Source organism: Xenopus laevis, chromosome 1L (assembly GCF_017654675.1).
Source record: "Xenopus laevis strain J_2021 chromosome 1L, Xenopus_laevis_v10.1, whole genome shotgun sequence".
In the NCBI taxonomy this organism is placed as follows: Eukaryota; Metazoa; Chordata; class Amphibia; order Anura; family Pipidae; genus Xenopus; species Xenopus laevis.
The window spans coordinates 161,054,275-161,081,277 of NC_054371.1; the positions used below are offsets into that span (position 1 = coordinate 161,054,275).

Genomic DNA, 27,003 nt, shown 5'->3' on the forward strand with positions numbered 1-27,003 from the left:
TCAAGTATGAATTATCACTTTATTAAGGTTGATTAATGTAATGAAACTGTCATTAACTGATCATATATCAAACTCTTAAATAAAGCACTGAAAATGACATGAACTGGATTTAACGTACCAGATTAACACTTTCATGGCACAGATGTGCACCATTTATTTTGCTTCGTTTTGATACACTTTTTTCCAGCACCAAGTTACTGCGACTAAAGAAAATGACCTTTCATCCATTTCAGTTGGACCATTTGTAGAATGGGTGCAGACATGCCAAAATAACATATTAGGGAGCTAAACTTTGTTAACAGGGTGAAAAGGCAGTTTTCCAAAAATCCACCTACACAAATAATGCAAGGTGGCTCCACTGGGGCCTAACAAGTGCTTTCAAGCAATTCTCATTGTAGGCAATTTAAGATATTTTTATGTTGAGTTTTTTGGTCAAGGAGAAAAAAAAAACCCAATTTACCATTTTTAATTATGCCATAATCTCCTGCTTCCCTAGGATGGGGACAACTTCTTACCATGAGTAGTTGCCCTTTAAAAATCTATTTTTGTCAATTAGGATTGTTGCACTAAATCAACCTGCAACGGTCAAAATAAGCAATATGGTAGAAACACTCTGTTACTTTTGTCTAGCTCCGCTTCTCACTAAATTTTATAGGCCAGAATTTAGTTATAACACTGCATTCGATATTAGTGGTTATGGCATTTTAATTCATATGCTTTATATGAAAAAAAAAAAAAAAAAACCTCATACCAGGAGGGAAGGGTTCTGCTACATAACTGAATAAAGTGTGTATTCCCTTCTGGTGTAAAGTTATATGTCATACTTCAACCTATTTCTTTTTACAGTTTTTGGATGGCTGTACAATCTCTCAGGTGAGAGTAAAATAATGTAAATTTTAATAGTAAAAATTGGAAAATGACATGGGAGACACCAGTTTAAAAAATTGACACTTACTTTAAAATGAGATTAAAAATGGGTGTTTAAAAGGTGGCACATTTGTCTGTGCATATGCAAAAGCAATGGAGGTCCTTGTTTTTTTGTATGTGGTGTAAAAATACTTTGAATTCAATAAAAAAGGCTCGGCCACATGGATTCCAAATTCAACAGCAAGAAAAAAGGTCCACCGATGACTTTGTTTTCACAGTAAATTCAGAGAAGCTGGAGACATCAATTTGTTTTACTGTGAGATTGGAAAGATTCCAGCGTACAAACAAGTGCAAATACATTCGCTCTGGGCAGTCACAGTTTGGCAACGTTTGACAAGCAATATGCTTGGATATTTAGTTTCCTTTGAAAACTTTAAGGAGGGTTCTTCTTGCTTCTAAAGGAAAAACAATTCACTCTCTGAAATATAAAATAGATGCGTAATTATAAATAGGCTTTAATACATGGAGGAACACAAGGAAAGCTGAATTCACTGGGGGGGGGGGTGCTAGTATAGATGCAAATGTGGCGCTGCTCAGGAAACCTTTTAAATTACAGCATCAGATTTAATAGCATCACATAACATTTTCATGCAGTTCACAGATACTGGGGACAGCTACGTAAATCCGAAAAAATTCTCTTATGCTGCTTAGCCCTTGCCATGGATCTTTTTTAAGGGCAAGGAAAGAAGAATACATTCTCTACAAAAGAAAATGCACTAGGCTGGGAAATATTTAAAGCAATGGTGTACCACCATCATACCGGTACGTCCCAGGGTTCCCTCCCTCAGAATTGCACATTTGCAGTAGACTAGAATCAGAAATTTTAGTTTACTATGCATGCACAAGGTAACACTAGTGCTGGTCAAGGGTATTAATATAGCAAACCAATCTGAAACTATAACTTAAGCCAGTGCTGTCCAACTTCTGTGGTACTAGGGGCTGGGATTTTTCTGGTCTGTGTGGTGGAGGGCCAATAATGGAAGCCACTGTTGACCGCTCCCCCTATTAAACCACACCCACTTTAAACCACGCCCATGTTACCAGAATAACTTTTAAGACCATGACCACATTAATTGTGGTAGCACACGGTCATCACTCAGGACAGGAAGGATGTGGCACACACAGGAATCATGGGGCAGGCAGAGTATGGCACACACAGGGATCATGGGGCAGGCAGAGTATGGCACACACAGGGAGCATAGGGCAGACAGAGTATGGCACACACAGGGAGCATAGGGCAGGCAGAGTATGGCACACACAGGGAGCATAGGGCAGACAGAGTATGGCACACACAGGGAGCATAGGGCAGGCAGAGTATGGCACACACAGGGAGCATAGGGCAGACAGAGTATGACACAAACAGGGAGCATAGGGCAGACAGTGTATGGCACAAACAGGGAGCATAGGGCAGACAGTGTATGGCACACACAGGGAGCATAGGGCAGACAGTGTATGGCACAAACAGGGAGCATAGGGCAGACAGAGTATGACACAAACAGGGAGCATAGGGCAGACAGTGTATGGCACAAACAGGGAGCATAGGGCAGACAGTGTATGGCACACACAGGGAGCATAGGGCAGACAGAGTATGACACAAACAGGGAGCATAGGGCAGACAGTGTATGGCACAAACAGGGAGCATAGGGCAGACAGTGCATGGCACACACAGGGAGCATAAGGCAGACAGAGTATTGCACACACAGAGCATAGGGTAGGCAGAGTATGGCACTTTCGGTCTGGGTCTGAGGGGTGAACAGTACAGTACAGGGCTTTAGGGGTGTGAACAATAGAGTTGTCACAAGTGTGAACAATTCAGGAACTAACTAAATAATACAGGGCCAAGTTAATTTCATTACTGATAAATTTTAAAGCTTACCCAAGGTAAGCAGTCACAGCAGACAGACTTTCACATAGCGGCCACACAAGGGGGGGGGGGGCACCAGTATGACAGCACAGACTTAAGCAATCCATTCTGGTGCAGAAGAAAGAAGTGGGGACTTTAAAGGAATAGTTCAGTGTGAAAATAAAAACTGTGTAAATAGATAGGCTGTGCAAAATAAAAAATGTTTCTAATATAGTTAGTTAGCCAAAAATGTAATATATAAAGGCTGGAGTGAACAGATGTCTAATAAAACATCCAGAATCCAACTTCCTGCTTTTCAGCTCTATAACTCTGAGTTAGTCAGCGACTTGAAGGGGGGCCACATGGTACATTTCTGTTCAGTGAGTTTGTAATTGATCCTCAGCATTCAGCTCAGATTCAAAAGCAACAGGATATGACTCATGTGCCCCCCCCCCCTCAAGTCTCTGATTGGTTACTGTCTGGTAGCCAGGGTAACCAGTCAGTGTAAACCAAGAGAGCTGAAAAGCAGGAAGTAGTGTCCTGACTGACTTGTTATACTTCAAATCACTCCAGCCTTTATACATTACATTTTTGGCTAACTAACTATATTAGAAACATTTTTTATTTTGCACAGGCTATCTATTTACCCAGTTTTTATTTTTACACTGAACAATTCCTTTAAGGGGTTGCCCACTTTTAAATTAACTTTTAGTATGATGTACAAAGGAATATTATGAGACAATTTGCAATAGGTTTTAATTTTTTATAATTTGTTTTAATTGGCTTTTATTCAGCAGCTCTTCAGTTAGCAATTTCAGTAATCTGGTTGCTAGGGTCCACATTTCCTTAGCAGCCATGCATTGATTTGAATAAGAGACTGGAATATGAATAGGAGGGGGCTTGAATAGAAAAACAATACATACATAACAATACATTTGTAGCCTAAAAGAGCATTTGTTGTTTAGATGGGTGTATTGATGCCACCATTCGAAAGCTGCAAAGAAGAAGGTGGCAAATTATTCAAAAATTATAAAAAAAAAAAATGAAGGACAACTGAAAAGATGTTTAGAATTAGCCATCCAATAACATACTAAAAGTTGACTTAACTGTATATAACTGCATGAAATGTTGAGGGTTGCTATACAATCTGATTCTTTGTCCTGTAAGTATTCCCAGCTGTTTCTCCACTGATCAAGACTTTCCCTGAAGTATATCTGAATATTCATTACACACTATATTCAAGCATTTTCTCAACCTTGACTTTGTAAAGTAATAAGTCAAGATCTGGAATGTGATATTCTACATACACTGTACAGACAAAAACTGGATTGTTAAAACATTTTGCAAATATTGTACCGGTATATTGCAATTTTTCATTTTACTGCCTTATAAAAAAACAAGGGAACGTCATATATTTCCTGTAGACGTTCAAGTGCTATTTTGATTTACCTGAATTGCTGTAAAATCACCAGTTTGAAGAGTTACTTTGATGAACCTGGAGGGGAAAAAAAGGCATAGATGTTGATAAAAGCCTGATTCAGCTTTTCATGTTAGGACAACATAATGAGCGGAAGCCATAAAGATGGAATATAATTAAAGGGGTATTACGTCTTCAATAAAGATCTACTGTATTCTAACAGTACACCACATATAATGACTAAGTATCTAGACAGGGCACTTTCTGAACCTACCGTAGTTTCCCCATGTTATTGGGAGTTTATATCTACAACTTAAACACATACAGCAATGTAAATCAGCTTATTATAATATTGTCCATAGTATGTATTTAATAGGGACCTTACACCGTAAGCTTTACTGAGGAAAGGAATAATGTAAATGAAATGCATTTGTCTGTGCTACATAAAGGACAGTAAGGACCATGACAGAAGAGGAGCTTTATCTCACCACCTGCTGGGAATAAAGCACCTGAAAATATCTGCCTATCTGCATCCTGGAATTGGCACATGTATAACACTACATAGTGATTCCAGGCAGCTATTTTTGGGCACTTTATCACCTGCAGGGGAAGAGATTTCCCCTGGGAACCAAACACCCCAAATGCCAGGGCCCTAATAATGTTTTGATATATATTACATTAAACTGCAGATAATAGCAAGTCATTTTCATTTGCACAGCAGGAGTCAGCATGTAATATACAAAAAATAAACGTAAAAGCTTTTTAGCTGTATATGAATGAGCATGTTTGATACTGCTGCTAATGCATAAACATTGCACTAGCTTCTGCAGAGAAATGTTAAAAGAAAAACATATACTTGTCTGACCTGAAGTTTATCTGGAGAGTGTAAAAGCGTATTAGAAAAGTGTTTGGAAAAAACACTTATATGTGTATACTGACCTAATATTAAGCAAACCATAGAAGTACTGAGCAGAGGAATTGGCTTTACTGTCAAAGGGCTGCTATACTGTTGGGGCTGGTACAGTAGTCACATAACATTAGCTGATATCTAAACACATATTAATTTGTATTAATATATATATTTATTAATTTATATTAATATAATATTAATATTTATATTAATAATCAAAGGTCAAACCTTCGCATATCCTTTCAAATTGCTAGGTGTTTTAAAATCTCCCTTCATAACCTATAAGAAAAGATAAAAATAATGGGTTGGAGACGTTTCTTGTTGATTAATTAAAAACATTTCTGATGAACACCATTACAAATATTAACACAGCAGAAATATTATTCATATATTCATTAGTATTATTTATTCTCATTCATTATCAATGTTTCCCTCAGTAAAAAAATGGCTAAAAGTATATTAACTTTTCCACCTGACTACATGAATCTGCAAAGTCTGATCTTAGAAATACAAATGTAATCTAAGAAGATGTGCCTATAGACAGCGTTTTCCTACACCTGGAGTTTGTATACTCCTGCCACCCTCATATAGGTTTCCTCCTGATATGCCAGTTCTTTCCACATGCCAAATTATACATCCAGGTTAACTGGCTTTTGATAAAATCGTACATAGTATGTGTGTGTGCAAGTGTGAAAGGGACTTTTAAGGTCTCCACCGGAGCAGGGACTGATGTGGATGATATACAATCTCTGTAAAGCACAGTGGAATACCGTATGTCAGTGCTATATACTGTAAATAAATGATAATAAGAGTACCCACATGTGTGTTCATTAAACTTTGAACTTGGTGTAAACAGATAAAGCATGTACTGTGATTTGGTAATAAGCAGCAGCATGAATGTGGTATGTGCATCGGACACATCTGGACTTTAAGGGGGTTATTTATAATAGGTCGAGTTTGTGTGTTTTTTTTCAAACCTCGAATAAACTTAACTGGAATGTTTGTTTATTTATGGAAAAAAAAATCAGAATGTAAAAAAAACTAGAATGAATGCAATCGGGGAAAAACTCGAATACCTCGACTTTATAGGCTAAAGAAACTTGAAAACCTCGAATTTATCGAGTTTTCATCACAAACCAGTGTAAAACACCCTAAAATCATCTTCAAATGGTTAAAGGGACCTCTGCCACTGACTTCTACATGACATCGACAGGTGTTAGCTGGAGTATTTTCAGATTCAGGCTTTTAGCAGCTTTGGGGCATAATAAATTCATTTTTACTTTTCCTCAAATTTTTATATATAACCCCCTAAATACTGGTAAAAAAATATAAATATAAATTGCACAGTTTTTTTATGAAAACTTCACAACCAATATGACTGTTAGCAAATTAAAGTAGAAATAGTGTCGTGGGACGGATGAAATGTGGTACTCCTAAGTTTTACCCAGGATTTTCCTACCATGCAGCTACTGTGTGTAACAGAATATACAACACCCTGAAAACAGAGGAACCCTCTTAAGTACTTTTCACCTTGATGTCATAAGGGGAATCATCGCAAAAATGAAAATTTAATATGCTTTCCCATACTGAACGTTCTAAATACAATCAATTAAAAATTCTGCATTGTTTCTGAAATAATCAAGTTTATACTCGTCTCTCAGCATCTGTTTCTCTTCATTCTGTCTTCATGCAGCAGTTGGTGTCAGAATGATCCTATATATCTTATAGGGGGCTCCCTTTCCTAGCAGATGTATTAGAACTCAAATAACTGATTCCAGTATAAACAAAATGTAACAAAATAACTGCCTTTTGCACAAATCCTGCATGTAGAGAGACAGGATTTTTGGTGATTGAAATAGGAGAAAACAGACACCAGCACACCACTTAAGGGCAGTACACAAGTAAGGTTCCATCATTATATGATTCTGCCTCAGTCTATACGCAGCAGCTGTTCCAGGGGATTTAAATAGCTGTCTCTGATGTTGCCATTTTAATAGAATTTGGACAATAAGCATATGTTTTTCCACCCAGGAGAAGGAGGGCCAAACTGCACCGATCTGACCTATTCTCAAGAAGAGAGGCCTGTGCATTTTGATTAACATGGTTATCATTCATATGGCTGTCCAGTTTTTCATTTTGGCAGATCAACTTTTCTATTGTCACATCAGAGATGAATCTGCTAAAAATACACTTGCTGGCCTGATGTAACGTGAAGGAGTAAGTAAATTTTAAAATACTTTCTATTGTACTTACTCTGTGAGTGTTGTTGAGCACCATAGCATCTGGATTCCCATACTTTGGTGGGTTTGCAAAGGGGTCGTACCCAAGCCTTGAAAGCATGGGGGCAATACGAGCCATATCGTCTATTATATCTGCTGGTAATTTCCCCACCCACTTTGACAAAGCTTCAAGATTCACTGGCTTCATTACTTGGTCTGTTGACTTCTCAGTTCTGAAATGCAAATTAACATGGTATGTTTAAATATGGAAATAAATAATAATAATAAAAAATCAAATACATATAGATACCAAGTATTTGTAGGGCTGCTCCAAACAGGAGTAAGTGTCAGCTGAGACACTTATGGAGGAATTCTCCCTTTTACCGAATGGCATCTTTTTGTTGCTGAACAAATTCTGACCCTCCATGCTGGATCTTAGCTATTACAACAATTTTAGCATTACATATAAAAATGGTGTATGCTATGGACAAAGCAGGCTAAAACAGATGTAGACTAAGAGAGATTCTGTTGCGGGAAAACATGCTTTTTTCAAAACACATCAGTTAATAGTGCTGTTCCAGCAGACTCATGCACTGAAATGCATTTTTCAAAAGAACAAACAAATTTTTTTTAAAAATTTTAAATCTGACATAGGGCTAGACATTAGTGATGTGCGGGTCAGGGATTTCCTGACCTGCACCCAACCCTAACACGCCCTGCTCCAGCCCACGCCCGCCCACACTCGCGCTTCCGGGGTCCTTTTACAGACCCGCCCCGAGCAGAAGCGAGACTATACAACCGGAACCCGGAAGCCGGCATTTGCCTGCCATCCGCGAGGAGCAATGCGAGGTCGACCCGAACCTGCCCGATCCGCGGGTATCGGGTCGGCCCGTACATCACTACTAGACATATTGTCGGTTTCCCAGGTGTCCTTAGTCGTGTGAATTGTGCTCTGCTTAACTCTTTACTGCTGCACTGAAAGTTGGAGTGGTATCACCCCCTCCCTTCTCCCCAAGCAGCCCATCAGCAGAATAATGGGAAGGTACCCAGAAAACAGCTCCCTGACACAAGATAACAACTCCCTGATAGATGTGAGAAGCAATTCATAGTAAAAATTCCACTGTAACTATTTCAGAGTAGAAGAAACAAATGAAAGCAATTCCATAGTGCAGCACTGACTCTTTCTGAAAGCACAAATTCAGAAAAGACCTGAGATGGTTGCCTACACACCAATATTACAACTAAAAAAAATACACTTGTTGGTACAGGAATAAAATTTTATATGGTAGAGTGAAATATTTGCAGTGTAAACTGTAATTTAGAAATAAAAACTACCCCATAAAAATCATGATAGAATCCCTTTAAGGAAGGGACCCCTGTATCATTTGGGCTTATGTCTGAATAATGTACAGCAGAAGCAATTTAGTTACCCTTGTGGCCACAGGCATTAGCCTGCAATTGTAAATAATGCACTATGCCATAAGATTATATTACTGATGTGGAGATCTCTAAACAGATGAGCATGTTATTTTACCCTTGCCAATGAAGCCACTGGATGACATATTTTATAACTGCAAATAATACATCGGCTTCAAAAGTTGGATGGAAAATAAAATGAAGTATATAACTGAATACAAATGGAGATGTTCTTTGATGCACAGCAGAATAGATAATCCACACTTGCAAGAACAGAACAGATTAACAAAGTAATTTATTTGTACCCTGTAGCAAGATGTAACTAAAAAAAAATTTATGCAAAGTGTGACATCTAGTGGTTAAGTTACCAAAGTAGAGAAATACAAAACCAAAAAGAGAACTAAAGCTCCCTAACAGTACAATATCCAATGTACAGTAGCCATATACAGCCTTGGCTGTATACACAAAATCTCTTCTCCATACCAACTGGGCTTTAATGTGTTTTTCTTTTTTACTACTTTCTACTTCAAACTACCAATTTGCTACTTCTAAAAATCATCTCACAGCTGGCATTTTGCATCATCTTATCACCCACATGTACTACAAAATAACACTAAATACTAAATATAAATGTCAGGGGTCTTCTGAATAGTTTGATGCCCAATATGCACAGGGTTTGCTATGTGCCAAGTAGAGAAAGAGCTCAAAATGAAAATATTGTGCCAACATTTTATGAACAAAACAAAAGTAAGAACAACAATCCAATTCAATGTGTGCCTGATAGTGTAAGAAGAGTGTGTGCCACTTAAAGGAATAGTTCAGTGTGAAAATAAAAACTGTGTAAATAGATAGGCTGTGCAAAATAAAAAAATGTTTCTAATATAGTTAGTTAGCCAAAAGTGTAATATATAAAGGCTGGAGTGACTGGATGTCTAATAAAACAGCCAGAATCCAACTTCCTGCTTTTCAGCTCTATAACTCTGAGCTAGTCAGCGACTTGAAGGGGGGCCACATGGTACATTTCTGTTCAGTGAGTTTGTAATTGACCCTTAGCATTCAGCTCAGATTCAAAAGCAACAGAAATGACCCATGTGGCCCCCCCTCAAGTCTCTGATTGGTTACTGTCTGGTAGCCAGGGTAACCAGTCAGTGTAAACCAAGAGAGCTGAAAAGCAGGAAGTAGTGATCTGACTGACTTGTTATACATGAAATCACTCCAGCCTTTATACATTACATTTTTGGCTAACTAACTATATTAGAAACATTTTTTATTTTGCACAGCCTATCTATTTACCCAGTTTTATTTTTACACTGAACAATTCCTTTAACTGGGTAAAAGCTGGCAGAAGTCCCAGGATACATAGGAATGGGAGTAGAACTATAAATCAGACCCTGTGACAGCTGGGGGCCCATTGCAGCACTGATTCTCAAAGGGGGGATTGGACGAAAAAATGGTTTTCTATACGGCCTAGTACTTTCTGTGAAGGAGGGCCGCCATGTGACCCAATACTGTTGGAAGGGGTTAGAAAGCAGATTTAGATGCACAGACAACACTAGACACTTTCATGTATTAACTCTTGCCTCAGGTACTACACTCTGATCTGTTCCACTCAAGCTCCTCACTGTAGATTTTAAATTTGCTGCTTAATGGGTTAATTTGCACACTGTTGAACAATGGCATGATCATGATTTCTCATATATTGAACACAGAGGGTACATATTGCATATCAGGATGTATTCTAAATGTACTCCATATGAAATAAGGCAAAACAAAAAGCTCTCAGGGAAAGTAAAGACACAATCTCTTCCTTATGAGGAAATATATTACAAAATACAGGTATGGGACCTGTTATTCAGAATGCTTGGGACCTAGGGTCCTCAGGATAACCAGTCTTTCCGTAATTTGGATCTTCATACCTTAGGTCTACTGAAAAATCATTTAAGCATTAAATGAAAGCAATAGGAATGTTTTTTCCTCCAATAAGGATTATATATAATTTAGTTTGGATCAAGAACAAGCGGCTGTTTTATTATTACTGAGAAAAAGGAAATCATTTTTAAAAATGTGAATTATTTGATTAAAATGGAGTCTATGGGAGATGGCCTTCACGTAATTCTGAGCTTTCTGGATAACAGATTTCTGAAAAACTGATCCCATACCTGTACAAAGAATACATGAATTGATTTTGTACTTGCTCAGAACCTTTGAACCTCTGATGCTATTGAATACCACAATTTGCAATATATTTTAGGAAACAACTCCTCCCATATGGACTGTTCCTGTACTCACTTTGAAAGTGACACACCTCCAGGTTTTCCAATCAGCTCCTCGTGATGCAGAACTGCATCATTCCATGGAATACCCAAGAATTCAATAATTGAACGCATGGTTTGTTTAGGGTGAAGGACTAACTGTTCATAATAGACTGGAAGGCACTTTTGCTCGCCAATTTCCAAGCACTGGGCGTACATTATCTCTACTGCCTTGTTCCACTTGGTGAGGCAGTCCCTGTAGCTGTTTAAATCAAAGCCTGCTATTGTTATCTTCCTTGTTATCATGGAATGTACAGAGGCACGTCCATCGCGTATCATTAAAAGAAATTTGGAACTTGGAAACAATTTAGAAAGATAAACAGACGATTTTAAGGTAAACGGGTCCTTATTACATAACAATTTGGCAGGTTCACCATGCTTGGCTATAATTTCTAATATAAATGCTTGGACTGCAGAATCCATCACATGGTCCGTCACACCAGCTTCATCGAGGCGCATTTTTTCACTGCCAGATTTCGACCATGCTTGCCGCATCGCTAAGATACGGGGAATAATACGAGTCTCTTCGCCACAGCGGACATCTGGATGGGCATCAAGCATCACTCTCATTAATGTTGTACCACTCCGTGGTACTCCACCTATAAATATGAGTGGCATGTCCTTGCTGTATCTGTATTCTATATTATTTAAGTCAACCATGACTAATTCTTCATTTTCTGGCTTCATAACACCTCGGTTTCTTTTGCCATAACTTCCATCAAGAATTTGTTGGCATTCTAGCATTTGCTGTCCAAGGTGCACTGCTAATGCCACCAATATTATTAAGGACAGAATGAACAGCAGCTTTCTCACTGTGAACCTCATTCTCATTGGTCCACATTCGGGTCAAACATCCAGTCCTTCTTAACTTTTAGTACAATAACTAATCCCCAATAATGAACCTGCAGGAAAGAAAGAAATAGTTATTTAAATGTGTCACAAAGACAAAGTTACAATTAAAAGACATTCCCATACCCTTCAAGGGCCAATAGAATTTAATACAGGTATGGGGCCGAGAATGCCTGGGACCTGGGGTTTTCTGAATAACAGCTCTTTTTATCTCAATAAAATGTATGCATTACTGTATAAAAAAAACAAAACGTGTTATTATAGAATGCTAAATTATTTTTTAAACACCTAAGTCTCTGTTCTCAAATAATTGTGTCTAGCGTCTTCAATCAAATAATACTGGTGTAATTACCCTTGGCTTGTAGTTTTAGGTATCAGAAGCCCTTGCATCCATCCAATGCGATAACTTAGTAAATCCAAATGATGGGTAATGATACCATAGGCGCAGGGGCAGGATAATTCTGCTGCAATGTGCATTTATTCAACAAACGCGGCATGTTTCGAGCTATTCAGCCTTTTATCAAGTGTCAAGCCTGGTCTAGCCTAGCATCTAGAAAAGCCGATAGATGGCTCAGAAATGCAAACTCATCTTTACTTTGTACTTCCAATAACCTTCTGATACTGTCACATATCATATATCATCTATCTAGCAGTACCGCATTCATCAATCATGGACAACTGAATACAGATTTTCAGAACTCTATTAACATTTCAGTTCCTAACCGTAATCATTTGCCTTTCTTATTTTATATAATATCCCATTTTCTTCTCTTATTGCTTATCTCTAATAAATCCAAACCATCAATGGTTTCAAATATGTATATATACAGGTATGGGAACCCTCATCCGGAAAGCTGTTATTTATAAAACTCTGAATTATGGGAAAACCATCTCCCACAGACTCCATTATAATCAAACTATTCTATTTTTAAACTACTAGGCTGGCAGGAAAACACTGCAATGTTTCGTTCTGCAAAAACTGTTATGCCAAATCTTGTTTATTCCTGTCCATTACCAGTTACAAATTAATTTACTGAATTAAATAAATGAAGTGAATTAAATAATCAATATGAATAAACGTGCTCTCCCGGTCTAATAATATATAATATAGTAATTAAATCAACATACTTGTGTACATTACTCTGTTAAGATTGATACCAAATGAAGTTGCCACTAAAGTACAGCAGGTGGCAGTATATTTCTCTGTCATCATTCCTTCTGGGAAATCTGTTGCCAGATCAAGGCTCGCATCCCTACTTGCAGCTCCTCTTGTCTCTTTGTGCGTGCCTGCGCTCTTCCATGCGCACACACGGAAAGGTTAAATTAATTCCTGTTTCAATCTATACTCGGTTTTATTTTTTAAAAGGGGTCAGTGACCCGCCCCATCGGAAAACTTGACAGTCAGAAGAAGATGGCAAATACAGGTATGGGACCCGTCATCTGGAAACCAGTATCTAGAAAGTTCTAAATTACGGAAATAACGTTTCCCATAGACTCCATTATAATCAAATGATCCAAATCTTTAAAAATGATTAGCTTTTTCTCTGTAATAATAAAACAATACCTTGTACTTGATCCCAACTAAGATATAACTAATCCTTATTGGAAGCAAACCCAGCCTATTGGGTTTATTTCATGTTTACATGGTTTTCTAATAGACTTAAGGTATGAAGATACAAATTAGGAAAGATCCGTTATCCGGAAAACCCCAGGTCCCGAGCATTCTGGATAAAAGGTCTAATATCTGTAATTCAAAAACTATAAAGTAAAAAATATAGTGATGAAAAGTTGGTTAAAATTAGACATTCTATAACATACTAAAAGTTAACTTAAAGGTGAAACACCCTATGTGCTGTCATTACAGAAGAGTTACCGAGTCCTACCTAGGTAGTCCGACCCAATTAATCCTACCTAGCTACCTACCTAGTCCCCCTAGATTCTAAACCATTCCACCAATGAATAGTGTTGATAATACAGTGGTGTGAAAAACTATTTGCCCCCTTCCTGATTTCTTATTCTTTTGCATGTTTGTCACACTTAAATGTTTCTGCTCATCAAAAACCGTAAACTATTAGTCAAAGATAACATAATTGAACACAAACTCCAAATCTACATGGGCCTGTGTGAAAAAGTGATTGCCCCCCTTGTTAAAAAATAACTTAACTGTGGTTTATCACACCTGAGTTCAATTTCAAAGGTTATAAAGCCATTTCTAAAGCTTTGGGACTCCAGCGAACCACAGTGAGAGCCATTATCCACAAATGGCAAAAACATGGAACAGTGGTGAACCTTCCCAGGAGTGGCAACTCATCCGAGAGGCCACAAAAGACCCCAGGACAACATCTAAAGAACTGCACTCCTCACTTGCCTCAATTAAGGTCAGTGTTCACGACTCCACCATAAGAAAGAGACTGGGCAAAAACGGCCTGCATGGCAGATTTCCAAGGCGCAAACCACTTTTAAGCAAAAAGAACATTAAGGCTCGTCTCAATTTTGCTAAAAAACATCTCAATGATTGCAATGATTTTTGGGAAAATACCTTGTGGACCGACGAGACAAAAGTTGAACTTTTTGGAAGGTGCGCGTCCCGTTACATCTGGCGTAAATGTAACACAGCATTTCAGAAAAAGAACATCATACCAACAGTAAAATATGGTGGTGGTAGTGTGATGGTCTGGGGTTGTTTTGCTGCTTCAGGACCTGGAAGACTTGCTGTGATAGATGGAACCATGAATTCTACGGTCTACCAAAAAATCCTGAAGGAGAATGTCCGGCCATCTGTTCGTCAACTCAAGCTGAAGCGATCTTGGGTGCTGCAGCAGGACAATGACCCAAAACACACCAGCAAATCCACCTCTGAATGGCTGAAGAAAAACAAAATGAAGACTTTGGAGTGGCCTAGTCAAAGTCCTGACCTGAATCCTATTGAGATGTTGTGGCATGACCTTAAAAAGGCGGTTCATGCTAGAAAACCCTCAAATAAAGCTGAATTACAACAATTCTGCAAAGATGAGTGGGCCAAAATTCCTCCAGAGCGCTGTAAAAGACTCGTTGCAAGTTATCGCAAACGCTTGATTGCAGTTATTGCTGCTAAGGGTGGCCCAACCAGTTATTAGGTTCAGGGGGCAATTACTTTTTCACACAGGTTTGGATTTCTTTTCTCCCTAAATAATAAAAACCCTCATTTAAAAACTGCATTTTGTGTTTACTTGCGTTATCTTTGACTAATAGTTAAATGTGTTTGATGATCAGAAACATTTTGTGTGACAAACATGCAAAAGAATAAGAAATCAGGAAGGGGGCAAATAGTTTTTCACACCACTGTAACTATAGCAAACTTGCCAACTTTTGATAAAAAACAGAAGTGAACTCGTGAGAGGCAGTTTTTGGTAAGCAGCCGTACATGCATAGATGCTGTCATTAGATAGGAAGCTTCAAGCAAATTTCAGGACATGAATGTACACAGAACAGTTGAAACAGACATTCTTGTATCTGTTGTTTTGCCATTTGTGCTGGTTCGAAATTTTAGGTCAATGTATAACACAATATTTGTGTGTATTTTTATGTAATGAGTATAAAACTATAGTGGTAAAAGATGTGATACTGACTGGCCTCCCAACTGGTAACGTAAGATGCATGAACTGTAAACTAACCAAAGCATCTAATCTCCATGTTGCTCCATTTTGTAAAATCCCTAGGGTCCACACTGACACCCCTGTACTCATGTACTCAGCATATGCTCACTCAGGGAGGCTCAGGGGATGCTGAAGCAATATCATAGCATTGCTCAGTACCCATCAGACATTTGAATTGCATAAATAGTATGTTTTAGAATTTTTCTAGACACAGCAGTGACATTTAGCATGTACTCAATAATAATAATAAATATACCCAATATAAAATATACAATTCCTGTTTCCGTGTTATCTTCTTGTAATTAATTTGTACAACACAATCTGAAAATTCACCTGCTGGGTTTATGTACCTATGGCAGGTGACTTATCAGTGTTCTCTTGCCATAGCCAGACAAGCAAAAGTGTAGTGCTCCTGTTTTCTATTTCCTGGTAATGACAAGGCTACCTACCTCTCAGGATCAAACATCAGTCAGGTTATCAAAACGGGCTATGCCATCAGAGAGTTTACAGCCCATTGCTTGGTTCATTTTAAGTAAATCTGCAAAAAAAAAAAAAAAAAAAACCTGAGCAAAGTGTATTATTAAATTACATCAAATTGATTAAATTACTGTATAACTGCTATGCACATTTTATATACACACTATTTATCTATCTTTATACAGAGGCTAATTATTTCAAATTGTTTAAGAATAAGATTTTATTATTCTATTATTCTATTTCAGTAGAACAATATATATATATATATATATATATATATATATATATATATATATATATATATATATATATATATATATATATATATATATATATATATATATATATATATATATATATATATATATATAATTTTTTTTTTATTTTAGTCTTTTTGCACTAGGGGGTGCCAAATGTTAGGCACCACCAAGTGATTGTATTTACTTACCTGGTGCTCCTATTAGCAGAAAACTGCACCGGCCCGGGGTTATTCCAGCGAGCACCACGGATCGATCCTCTTCTGGCTTCTTCTTTCTTCAAATTTCCCGGGGCAGACGCATGCGCAGTAGAATGAAATAGCCGAATTTTTAGTTAAAGTTCAGATTTTCCCTCTACTGCGCAGAAGAAGAAAGAGGAAGACAGAACAGGATCGCTCCGTGGTGATCAATGGTATAACCCCAGGTGAGTGCAGTTTTCTGCTGATAGGAGCACTGTCCCAGGGTTTCAGGTAAGTCAATACAATCACTTGGGGGTGCATAACATTTGGCACCCCCAAGTGCAAGAAAACTTTCCTTCTCCTTAAAGGCACCTTCCCAACTACATTTTTAAACCTGCCTGATATATATTTAGCCGATAGGTCTCCACAGGCCAGCTGTATGATCGGATCAGACTGATTTAGTCCAGTGCATGGGTTGCCAAATCAGGCAGAGCTTTGTCAGGCGAAATAAACGGATCTCAACGCGTATAGCCATCTAAAATTCACTGTCTGACACTCCCAACAGGAGGGAAGAAGACCTGTGTTGTTCAGAGACCCCCTTTTGACCAATATTATAAAAAAAGGCTTGGGGTTGCCAATTTTGTTAGTTTTTTGCAAAAGCACTGACAAGTATAGCTGTGGCTTCTGTCCTGCTACTCTCCCAGGAATTCCATTATGCCCATTTCGTGGTGTCATGAACACTGGCCTGAAGATTTTATTTCTTAAATGTTTTGCAGGGTCCTAGATTGCCCTATGAAGATTCAACACTGTTCCAAGTCTTCTTCATTTGGATCAGCTAAAATATTAGTTAATGGAGTCCCACAGCATGAAACTTTGTGGTGTCTACTCTCATGGTAAGGTTCAATATATATAGTGATAAGGCAAAAACCTTTGTTGATTGATGAACAGGACTATCTTGGAATAGGATATGCAATTTATTGGCAATATGTGAGGGAGCCAATCTGAGACGGATATTCCAAACGAAGGAATAACAGAATCTATTTTAAGCAAAATTAGTAACACCGATATCATAGATATCTTACTGAGCACTAACAGTTAAACATACTTTTCTTGTACCCATTATTTGGGATAACAGAACAGTAACTGTAGGAAACAGTTGTCTTCATCATCAAAAAACTTGTCCCATCTGTCTAAACCCATACGGGTTCAAATGGCTTTAAATGTGGTACAGTATAAGACAATTGCTTTGCTTATGGCATATGATTATGACTGCAAATGCTCTTTGTACTCCAATGCAATTAATTTTTTTGTGTACCGTAAGCAGAGCAAAAGACCTAGAATTTTCCCAGACAACCCCTTGGGTTTTGCTTAGTAACTTTTCACCAGAAAAACTCACAGTGATAAAAAAAAAATTTGCATGCTGCTGATGCAAGACTAACCAAAAGTGTGCTGAAGGACTGGAAGTGATGAAATATGAGTATAAGTAGTCAAGGAATTTTGTACTGAAAAATGAATCACTCTACAACACTGCAATGTTAATTTGGCCCCAGCAAAAACTGTTCATGGTTGCCTAAACTAGAAAATGTCGTTTCTCTGGGTACTATGCAATCGCAATCTGCTCTATGAACTGATGTATAACAAACTGTCAACATAGAAGGGTTAGAAGCAATCAACAGTATTGCTGTTGACAGATGCAATAACAAAAAAATAAATAAATAAAAAAACTCCTTCTCGCCCTATACATATACGTAACAATGCGATTTGTGGATGTGAGCAAGATAAAGTTATTTGTATAGCCTGATAAAAAGTTTTTCTTTATCAAACATCCTCATATTCCAAAACTAATAAGACTCAACAGCTTCATGCTCCCATGACCTCATATCAAAACAGGCAGCTTTCTAGAGTGCTTTACAGAGAAGTGGGTTTCCAAAATATAGCATTAATGGTGGCCTAGTGGATTAAAGCCTGATCTTGAAGGACAGATAAATAGGTGAGAATGGCTATTTGCCATTCGAGCGGTTCTCTCCCCGATATGCCCACCTTGAGGTACTGATCAGATCATGGGCCCAACAATTGGATCATAATGCAGCAGATGTGCATGAATGAGTGCTATAAAGCCGAAAAATGCAGGATTTAGAGAAATATATAGAAATTCTTTGGTGGACCTGTTTAATGGGCTTTCAGTTAATGTCAGCTTGAATAATTTGTTGCACTACAGATTATCTTTCCACTAAGAACAAACGGATACAAACTATGGAAAAAAAAAAGTGTCAAACACAAAATGCTAATTCGTTTAATTTTTTTCTTGCCGTTCATTTAACTGCCTTTTTGCAGCACCTTGCATTTCTTCTGGTGTATGTTTTTAGCCACAGAGTTAACCAGAGGAAGTTAAGTAACATGTAGGTTTCAGTGCAGTTTCTGGAATGATTTGAAAGGCAAGCAATGAGTTATTTCAAGAAAATGATTTGTTTGATATACACACACACAGCATAAAGGGTCTGTTCAACTTAAAATTAACTTTTAGTATGGGGTTTCCTGAAAAATTTCCAGATGTACATTTTTTTATTGTTTTTTTTTTCATTTGACGTTTTTATTCTGCAGGTCACAGACTTGGAAGTTCCCGTTTAACAGTTTCTAGACTACATAGAAAAAAAATAATGAAATGTGTACTCTCAAGTAATTGGCTCGTAAGGAACGCCTGAGAACTACAGATAAGATGGTGTCTATGCTTTAATAATTCCTTGGCCCAATGCATTTTCTTCTGAAAACGAGAGCTGTCCCAGGGATTAAGTAACATATTGGCAGCAATGAATCTCACAAACTGTTATACAAACAGCTTTATACCCACTGAAATTAAATGTTGTAATGATTTCCAATGAAAGTAGAATTGCACTGCATTTTTAGCAGTACAACAACTTAATTCAGGCGATCCTTTTACCAGCTATGGATGTTGGCCAGTAGGCTGCTGCAAATATCAAAAAAGAAAACCAGCCTTCTGTAGTCACTACTATACTTTGATAGTTCTAGGTTTGACATAACAAACAAATTCTACAAATATTATACTATAGTATTAAAATATGCAATGTGTTGGAAAAACACAATAAATAAAGAAAAAAAAAAAGAAAAAAATTTATATATATATATATATATATATATATATATATATATATATATATATATATATATATATATATATATATATATATATATATATACACGTATACACACATCACTGATAGAGACAGATAAAAAAAAAATATAGAAGCCTCTATGTCTGCGACACTGTACAAATTCAATTACACAAATATTTAACTATTATGACAGCAGAATAAAAAAATCATAGTTGCACTTATTAAACACCAATATATAAACCAATTAAATTGAATTTAAATTTGAAACAAGAAAATATACCCTTATCCGTTAAAAAAATGCAATATAAATTTGATTATATTGGTAGTGTTTACTTACCATTAATAAAGTGAGGGGCTCATATTACTATTTTGCATTTAATAATTATTGCATTACCTACCTCTTTCTAACTACAAAAAAAGATTGCCAACCCAATTACAACCCACTAGGTACTTATTAGGAACTACAAAAGGACCAAATCTGTTCTCTTGGCTTCCAATTATGCATTGTACAAAGTTATTACCCAGCACTAGGCTTTAATACACAGTAGATGGGCAACATCAAAGACTAAATCAAAATGCCTTACCCAACCAGCTATGATTTCCCATCATCTAAACTTACCTGCCCTTTAGTATCAAATGTGATTATCAGCAGGAAACACAGAGGTTGGCATGCCTATGATACTTAATAACACGTTGATGTTCCAAAGCACAGAGTGTTTCTTATTCAACAGGAAGCACTTTAATTGCTGTTGTTGTTCCTTTAGAGGAGGCAGACAATTAAAAAAACAAAACAAACCTTTATGATACTACTTTAATTGTACTTGTAGATGGACTTACACATTATCATAATAGTAACATATCCTTACCAGCACAGGCTCTGGTAAACATAAAACACAGCATATATTTGCTATGACTACTGCTATTGACAGTTCCTTTGGTTTTCCCCTTCACACAATCATTGAGACTACTGACACGTGATGTTTCCGGACAGAAAATGCACACAACCATGTTCTGCTGTGTGGCCACTGGCAGGAGGATTACAGTCAAGGTAAACATAACTGAAGAGACAAATTGGAATTTCCTCCGAAATGTGCAGAAAAAGCCCTTGCCCACTGGCAGTCACTACATATTAAAATGAGTTCCCCAGCATTTCATTCCATACAGTATAGCCATTTGCCCATTTCTTTTCAAACTGAACAGATACCGACACATGACGGTTTTCTGTGTAATCAGCCATAGGGCTTTGAGAGACAATGAGGAATATTTCAATTTGGACAGATCCATGTTCTGTAAGTCAAGTATAGTCAGACATAAGGAATGCCTTCATTTGTCGTAAGCAAAATACACACTAGTTTACAATAGGAAAAAACAATTTACCAAACAAGGGTAAAAAAATATAAATAGAAGGGCCCTGCTCACTAGAGGTTACAGGGTGTGGTGTTTGGGTCAATTAAAGGCTAAAAAAGCAGAGATGCCTTTTCAATATCTTAACTGTAAAGCCGTACCTCCATTCTTAGCAAAGCAGAAAAGAATTCCTTAATGTCTCTGGTTCACAGACTTGTTTGGTCGGATTGTGAGAAAATTCGGCATTTCAGCAGAATACTTAACAAGCACCAATTAAGGACCAGAAGAGGAACCATTAAGCAACCAAAGACAAAAAGCACATTTTCTTAGCACCATTTCAAATAAGAACATTAACCCATTATTTAAATACCGGTACATTAGAAACAAAATATCTGTTTTCCAGTAGTTTCTCTCTTTCACATTCTGTAACATCAATAAAAAATAAAGGGGAAAAAAATCTTCAACCCTCTTCTACCTTGACTGATGCAGTAGGCAGATTGACTTGCTTCTGTTGGGTACCATTATTTTAAGATCCTACCACATTGATGGTCTCTTCATTGTGCCTGTAACTGTACAGCTATGTCTTCCTATTCCTATTTTATACAGAAACATAACGCCTCAATCGGGTCTGCCAGCACTTTGTACTCGAAGAGCATCCAATTGCACATTCCAAATGCAGCAGATGCATAGACAAAGTATTCCAGCAGTATTAATTCAAAGAACACTATTATCACATCACATTCTTAAAGGGGTTATTCACCTTTGAGGTAACCTTTAGTATGATGCAGAGTGATATTCTGAGACAATTTGCAATTGGTTTTAATTTTTTATTATTTGTGGTTTTGTGTTATTTTGCTTTTTATGTGGCAGATCTCCAGATTCCAATTTTAGCCTAGCAACCATGCATTGGTTTACATAAGAGACTGGAATATATTATATAATAATAAATAATTTATAAATTATTAGGAGAGGACCTGAATAGATAGACAAGTAATAAAAAGTAGCAATAACAATAAATTTGTAGCTTTAAGAGCATTTGTTTTTAGACGGGGTCAGTAATTCTCACTGGAAAGAATAAAAAGAAAAAGACAAATAATTGAAAAACTAATAAATAAATAAATAAATAATGCAGTCCAATTGAAAAATGCTTAGAATTTGCCATTCTATAGTTCTGGAATTAATGGTAAAGGATATTGATTCTTTCTTTAACTGTATTTAGCTTACGATAATCAATACATGGTCTCAAGGTACAATCTTCTCTCTTCTCTCTTCTCTACAAAGAATATTGGTGCTCCACCTGGAGAAGTGGATGGTTAAATAAAGCCTTTTTTCATCAATATAGTCCTTTAGTTCAGGTTCAATCAATTAATAAATCCTTCCAAAAGGAATTTGAGCTCCAGGTAGAGGATCTATGGGGCAATCATAAGATCTATGAGGTGGAAGACGATAAGCATTCCTTTATGACAAAGATCCTCAAGATCAGAGTCTGGCAGAATTGAAGCAATGGCAGATATACATAACATGAGTGATTTCAATTCAGGGAGTGAAGATGAATTCTTGTTTTCAGGAAACTTCACAGTTAAAGTTCTCCAGTCAATAACCAGATTAGCAGATATTAACCAAAACATCCCCAAGATTATTGGAAAATGGGGAGAGGCAATAGCTAAGAAACTTACTTGTCACCAGAAACTACAAGGAAAATGTAATGTAGTGGTTCTGTCTCCCTTTTAACAGGCCCAGAACAGTGGGGTGAACCATCTACTGTTTTCATAAAGAGTGGCTCTTGCAAAACTTTACATGGCAACTGATAATTCCCTCCAGCCCCATAGTTTATCATGTTCGGAATCTGGTTAACTTTATTTTTATACTTCAAAGTAACCCGACAGGTTAAATGATCAGGAAGATTACCTGAGCCAGGAGGTAAGACAGAAATAATGGTAGTCTGAAAAGGTAAGTATGCTTGAGAAGTTTTTTTTTTGAGAGGACAGGTGGCAGCAAAGTAACCAGAGCCACCGCAACAGAGACATAACCCAAATCTCCTTCTACATTGTTTCTTTTCCATGGTCAACGCATCTTCTGTAAGATCGACTTGCATGGGCTACTCCACAGACTGTGGCTGTGAATTCAGAGACATAGGAGGGACAAGTACCATATTGTTTTGCTCTCCTTTTTTGAATACTCCTGTCAACCTGGATACATAACTGAATTAAGCCTGTAAAAGCAGCTGGTGCTTCAACCCGCACTAACTAGTCCTTAATGTAGTCAGCAAGACCACCAGGAAAATGAAAACGCTGTGCCACTTTATTCCAATTAACATCCAGTATCCATCTACGAAATTCAGCCTCATATTCTGCTACAGGCCTTTTCCCTTGATGGAGATGTAGTGAAGTTTTGTCAGTGACTGACACTCATGGCAGCACAGAATTCAGACAGATTACACAGAATCGGGTTATTATTTTCAAGGTAAGGGGAAAGCCAAGTTTATCACCAGATAAAAAGACACAATCAGGCCATTTTAGCACAATCTGTTGGATCGTTGGGAGGTAAATTGGAATTGCATTCAACATTGATTCAGAAACCCCCAAAATTCGAGTCTATTACCATTAAAACGTTTGGGTAAGGGTAACTGAGAAGCATGACAGTCACTTTCATGAGAAAAGTTGCCCTTGAAACATGGCCATCTGGTTTCCGAAGTCACCCGAAGTTGAAGCACCGCAAGTGCATTGGCGCTGGCGTTGTGTCATTATAGCAGGCGGCAGACAGTTTGGGGAGATTGTCGCCCTGCAGAAGTGGCGATTAGTCTGCCCGTGTGCTTAAACCCTTAAAGGAAAATATGGTCTTGGAGATAACCTTGTCTTTTCTCAGGTACCTAAAGTAGCAAGATTCTTTCGGACGTAGATCAGAGGCTTATCAGAAATGGAAGATGCCGGATTGATTGGAGAATGTCTGTCCAGAAAGGAAAGAGCGTTGTGCTTTCCTAACTATGGATAAGTAATGCAGCAAACAGGTCAACAATTGTCTTGCAGAGGAACTGAGCACAGTTGGCAAGGGTTAATAATACAGACTCTGCAGGGAAGGTGAGCACAGCCAGCAAGGGTTAATTATACAGTCTTTGCAGGGAACAAGCGGCGCTGATAACTTTTGATTGCAGGAACAAATCAGGCAGACAAATAATATTCATTGCAAGATTGACAATATTTGTGGAAGCACACCAAGTAGTTGCTAGGGAATCAATCCAGGAAACAGTGCCAAATAGAGAAGAAAAGAAATCGTTGTCCAGGAGCATGCCAAGTCAAGCCTTTAATCTGTCCAACCAAGTGAAGTATGAGTGGAGGAAACCGTAAGCCAAAGATCCAGAGAAGTCTCTGAATATTAACAGCCAAGAGAACTGAAACCACACGAACACCTCTTCCACCAAACTGTGCATGGCTGTCCCTTAAGTAGCTGAACCGGCAAACCGCAAGCTCTGAAATGGAGGACACTTAGCTCACCAACCCCAGAAAACAAGTAATCGTGGCTATTAAAAGTATAATTTACAAAATCACATTGCCCAGGGAATTAACATTATATAACCATCTGTGAGGTGTTGTACTATCTTTAGTTTAGTTCTCCTTTATTTAACATAGGATCCAATACAAATTATTTAAAGTAATTTGTTTCTTTTTTCTTTCCCTACTAAAATAATGTAGCAAGTTAGCTCTCTTCCAACCAAGTTTATTTTCCATAATATCATGCGTGTTTGGCTTTGACAGCTGTGCCTTCATAATCCTGGACACAATACGTGTGGTATGGTAAAGTTCCCAAGCTTCAAGACACTGCTGGGAAGAACCAGAAGATGGTGGAGCATGGCTCCTAGGCACATATTTGTTATGAAAGATGTAAAGCTAAGAAAGTTGAAAGGTTAATTCCCAAGAGCATCCACTCATATAAGTGCTGTGTGATGCATTAAAAGGCAATATACCATTCAGTCCCATTCTATGTGGGCCTGTAGCAAGTTTGCTTTTTATTCATATTTTTTGTCTGATTTCTGAGGTCTTCTGCTTCCCAGTGAGTGCAGTCATGCAAGGATTCATGTAAACTATCATGGGTGATGCCATGCAGTGGAGGACACACAGGGCATCTGAATCAGCAGCCAATCATGGAAGAAAAGCAGACAAAATCACATCGAACGTTTAAAAGGCATAAACAGAAGAACTCTGATGCCATATGTGAAATATAATACAAGAGCACTCACTATAGGGCCTAGGGTACATGGGATGAATTTTGAACTTTGTTGGGAGGCACCTAAGTGTCCACCACACAAGTCATTGCCTATTTTGCTACACTGAAACGGTCTGCAAATGAAAAAAAAATACATTTTAGGCCACTGTAGCCTAAAAGCACTCTTGTCTGAGTTTTCAGGTTACAAGTGCCTTAAAACCATAGTGCAGTAGGCCTTACAGTATAAACATTTAACTGGATATAAAAAGGGTATCATTTTGTGACCCACTTAAACACAAGTCTGTGACACAAGATCTGATTAACAATTAAAGAGCAACTGCCACGAAAATTAAAATAAAATCATATAAGCTTGATCTCATGGAAACAAGAAACGTCCTAAATATAGAATATTAATAATTCAGTACCCTTTATAAAAAAAATTTAAAAAAATCAGTCAGGTATTTGGTAAAAATCAGCCTTTTAAGAAAAGGAAGGAAGCAGCCAAAAGATGTATTGGAGTAAACTGTCAATCAGACTCTGACTCCTGCATGTAGAGAGACAGGTGCGGAAAAGAGGATTGCGCAGAGTAATGTGATTATTTTCTGAATTTTTCTTTTATTATATTTACAATGTCCTTATATCATTTGTAAAAAGGAATCTACTAAAACCCACGCGTGGTATTGGTCTAGGAAGCTTTGCTGCATGACAATAACATAATTAATGTAATGCACATGAAGAGCCACAGGTTGACAAGTTCTTCTTCACTGAGATATATGGAGAGGGCCAGCTATTGCCACACAACGACTAAATCAAATTTTTGGCCATTTTGCTTTATTCCTCTGAGCAATGCTATTGTGTCATTCATCAAAATCCACAGCCTTTGGGTTATGTGTCACAGGCAGCCATCAGGGTGGCAGAAGTCTGGAGGAAAAGCCCTAATCTTTAAGGACAGTTTGTGTGCAGCAGCAGCATCATTGCTCAGCCAAGACTCATTTCTGACAATCACACACACCAGCAATGTACCAGGATGAAACCATTGTTATGTTAGCAGCCGACATTTCAGAAAAGCTATTTCCATCTGCAGTTTGATCACATTCACTGGAGACTGTGTGTATGATCGAGCTTCGTGGCACATTTCAGGATGAACTAATAAGAAGTAATGTTAATGCATACCGCCCAACAGCGTCGCTCCTCCCAAGGCGCTCACGATTTTCTTAGAAAGCCCGCAGCCCCGGATCGCTCTTTAAAAGTCCCGCAGCGACGTTAATCTTAGCACGTCAGCTCTCTGGCTCCTGCCGGACAGCTAATGAAGCTGTGACGTCACACTCCACGTATATAAGCGCAGTGACGCTGCACGTTTCCGCCTTTGGGGGTGTGACGAGCAAGAAGAGAGTGCATGAGACAGTGTCACACAAGCCTGAGCAGCTAACACGTGCTATATATATATGTATCTGCTTCCAACATTTTTCAGGCAGGAAAATAAAACGATTTTTTTTTTTTTTTTCGTGTTGGTTGCAAGGCATGTCACCACAGCCTCTCCTAATTTAACCAAAAAGAAAAGAGTTTAAGAAAAGAGTTTATGTGGAATGTAGTTAAATTGTCATCTTTAGTGGTTTTGTGACAACAAAGGCTTTTTCTTTTTACCAATATAAAAATAAAACAATGGCTAATTTTAGGAGAGTACAATGAGGGAAATGGACCAAAAGTTTGTAGGCTCTTTTTTTCCCTACTGTGGCATCAGAGTGCGTTAAAACCAGGGCCAGATTTTTCACAATCTAGGGACAAAAAAAGGGCGGTTTAGAAGATAATATTGTGATATTATATGTGATATTGACTGAAAGTAATGTCCTTTAGGGCTAGGGTTGGCAACTGTCCTGTATTTTACCG

General features: G+C 37.7%; 1 protein-coding gene across 3 annotated transcripts; it reads right to left on the bottom strand.

Annotated features, from left to right (window-relative positions):
- On the bottom strand, nt 1–26,434 carry tpst2.L (tyrosylprotein sulfotransferase 2 L homeolog). Of its 3 annotated transcripts, XM_018248568.2 has the most exons (8): nt 26,290–26,434; nt 20,192–20,330; nt 15,978–16,066; nt 11,022–11,946; nt 7,351–7,549; nt 5,326–5,376; nt 4,220–4,265; nt 1–1,345 (listed from the first exon to the last, which is right to left on the bottom strand). In XM_018248568.2, the coding sequence occupies exons 4-7, from the start codon at nt 11,873–11,875 to the stop codon at nt 4,236–4,238; spliced, it is 1,134 nt and encodes a 377-aa protein (XP_018104057.1). In that variant the 5' UTR covers nt 11,876–11,946; nt 15,978–16,066; nt 20,192–20,330; nt 26,290–26,434; the 3' UTR covers nt 1–1,345; nt 4,220–4,235.
- Nucleotides 26,435–27,003: the final 569 nt, after the last annotated feature.

What these genes read in the sequence shown, in the direction of transcription:
- tpst2.L (XM_018248568.2), bottom strand. Translation starts at nt 11,875, where the DNA reads ATGAGAATGAGGTTCACAGTGAGAAAGCTGCTGTTCATTCTGTCCTTA. An exon ending in GGAGGTGTGTCACTTTCAAA is followed by an intron (nt 7,550 to 11,021) that starts GTGAGTACAGGA and finishes TTTGCATTTCAG; the next exon opens with AACTGAGAAGTCAACAGACC. An exon ending in TGCTCAACAACACTCACAGA is followed by an intron (nt 5,377 to 7,350) that starts GTAAGTACAATA and finishes CTTTTCTTATAG; the next exon opens with GTTATGAAGGGAGATTTTAA.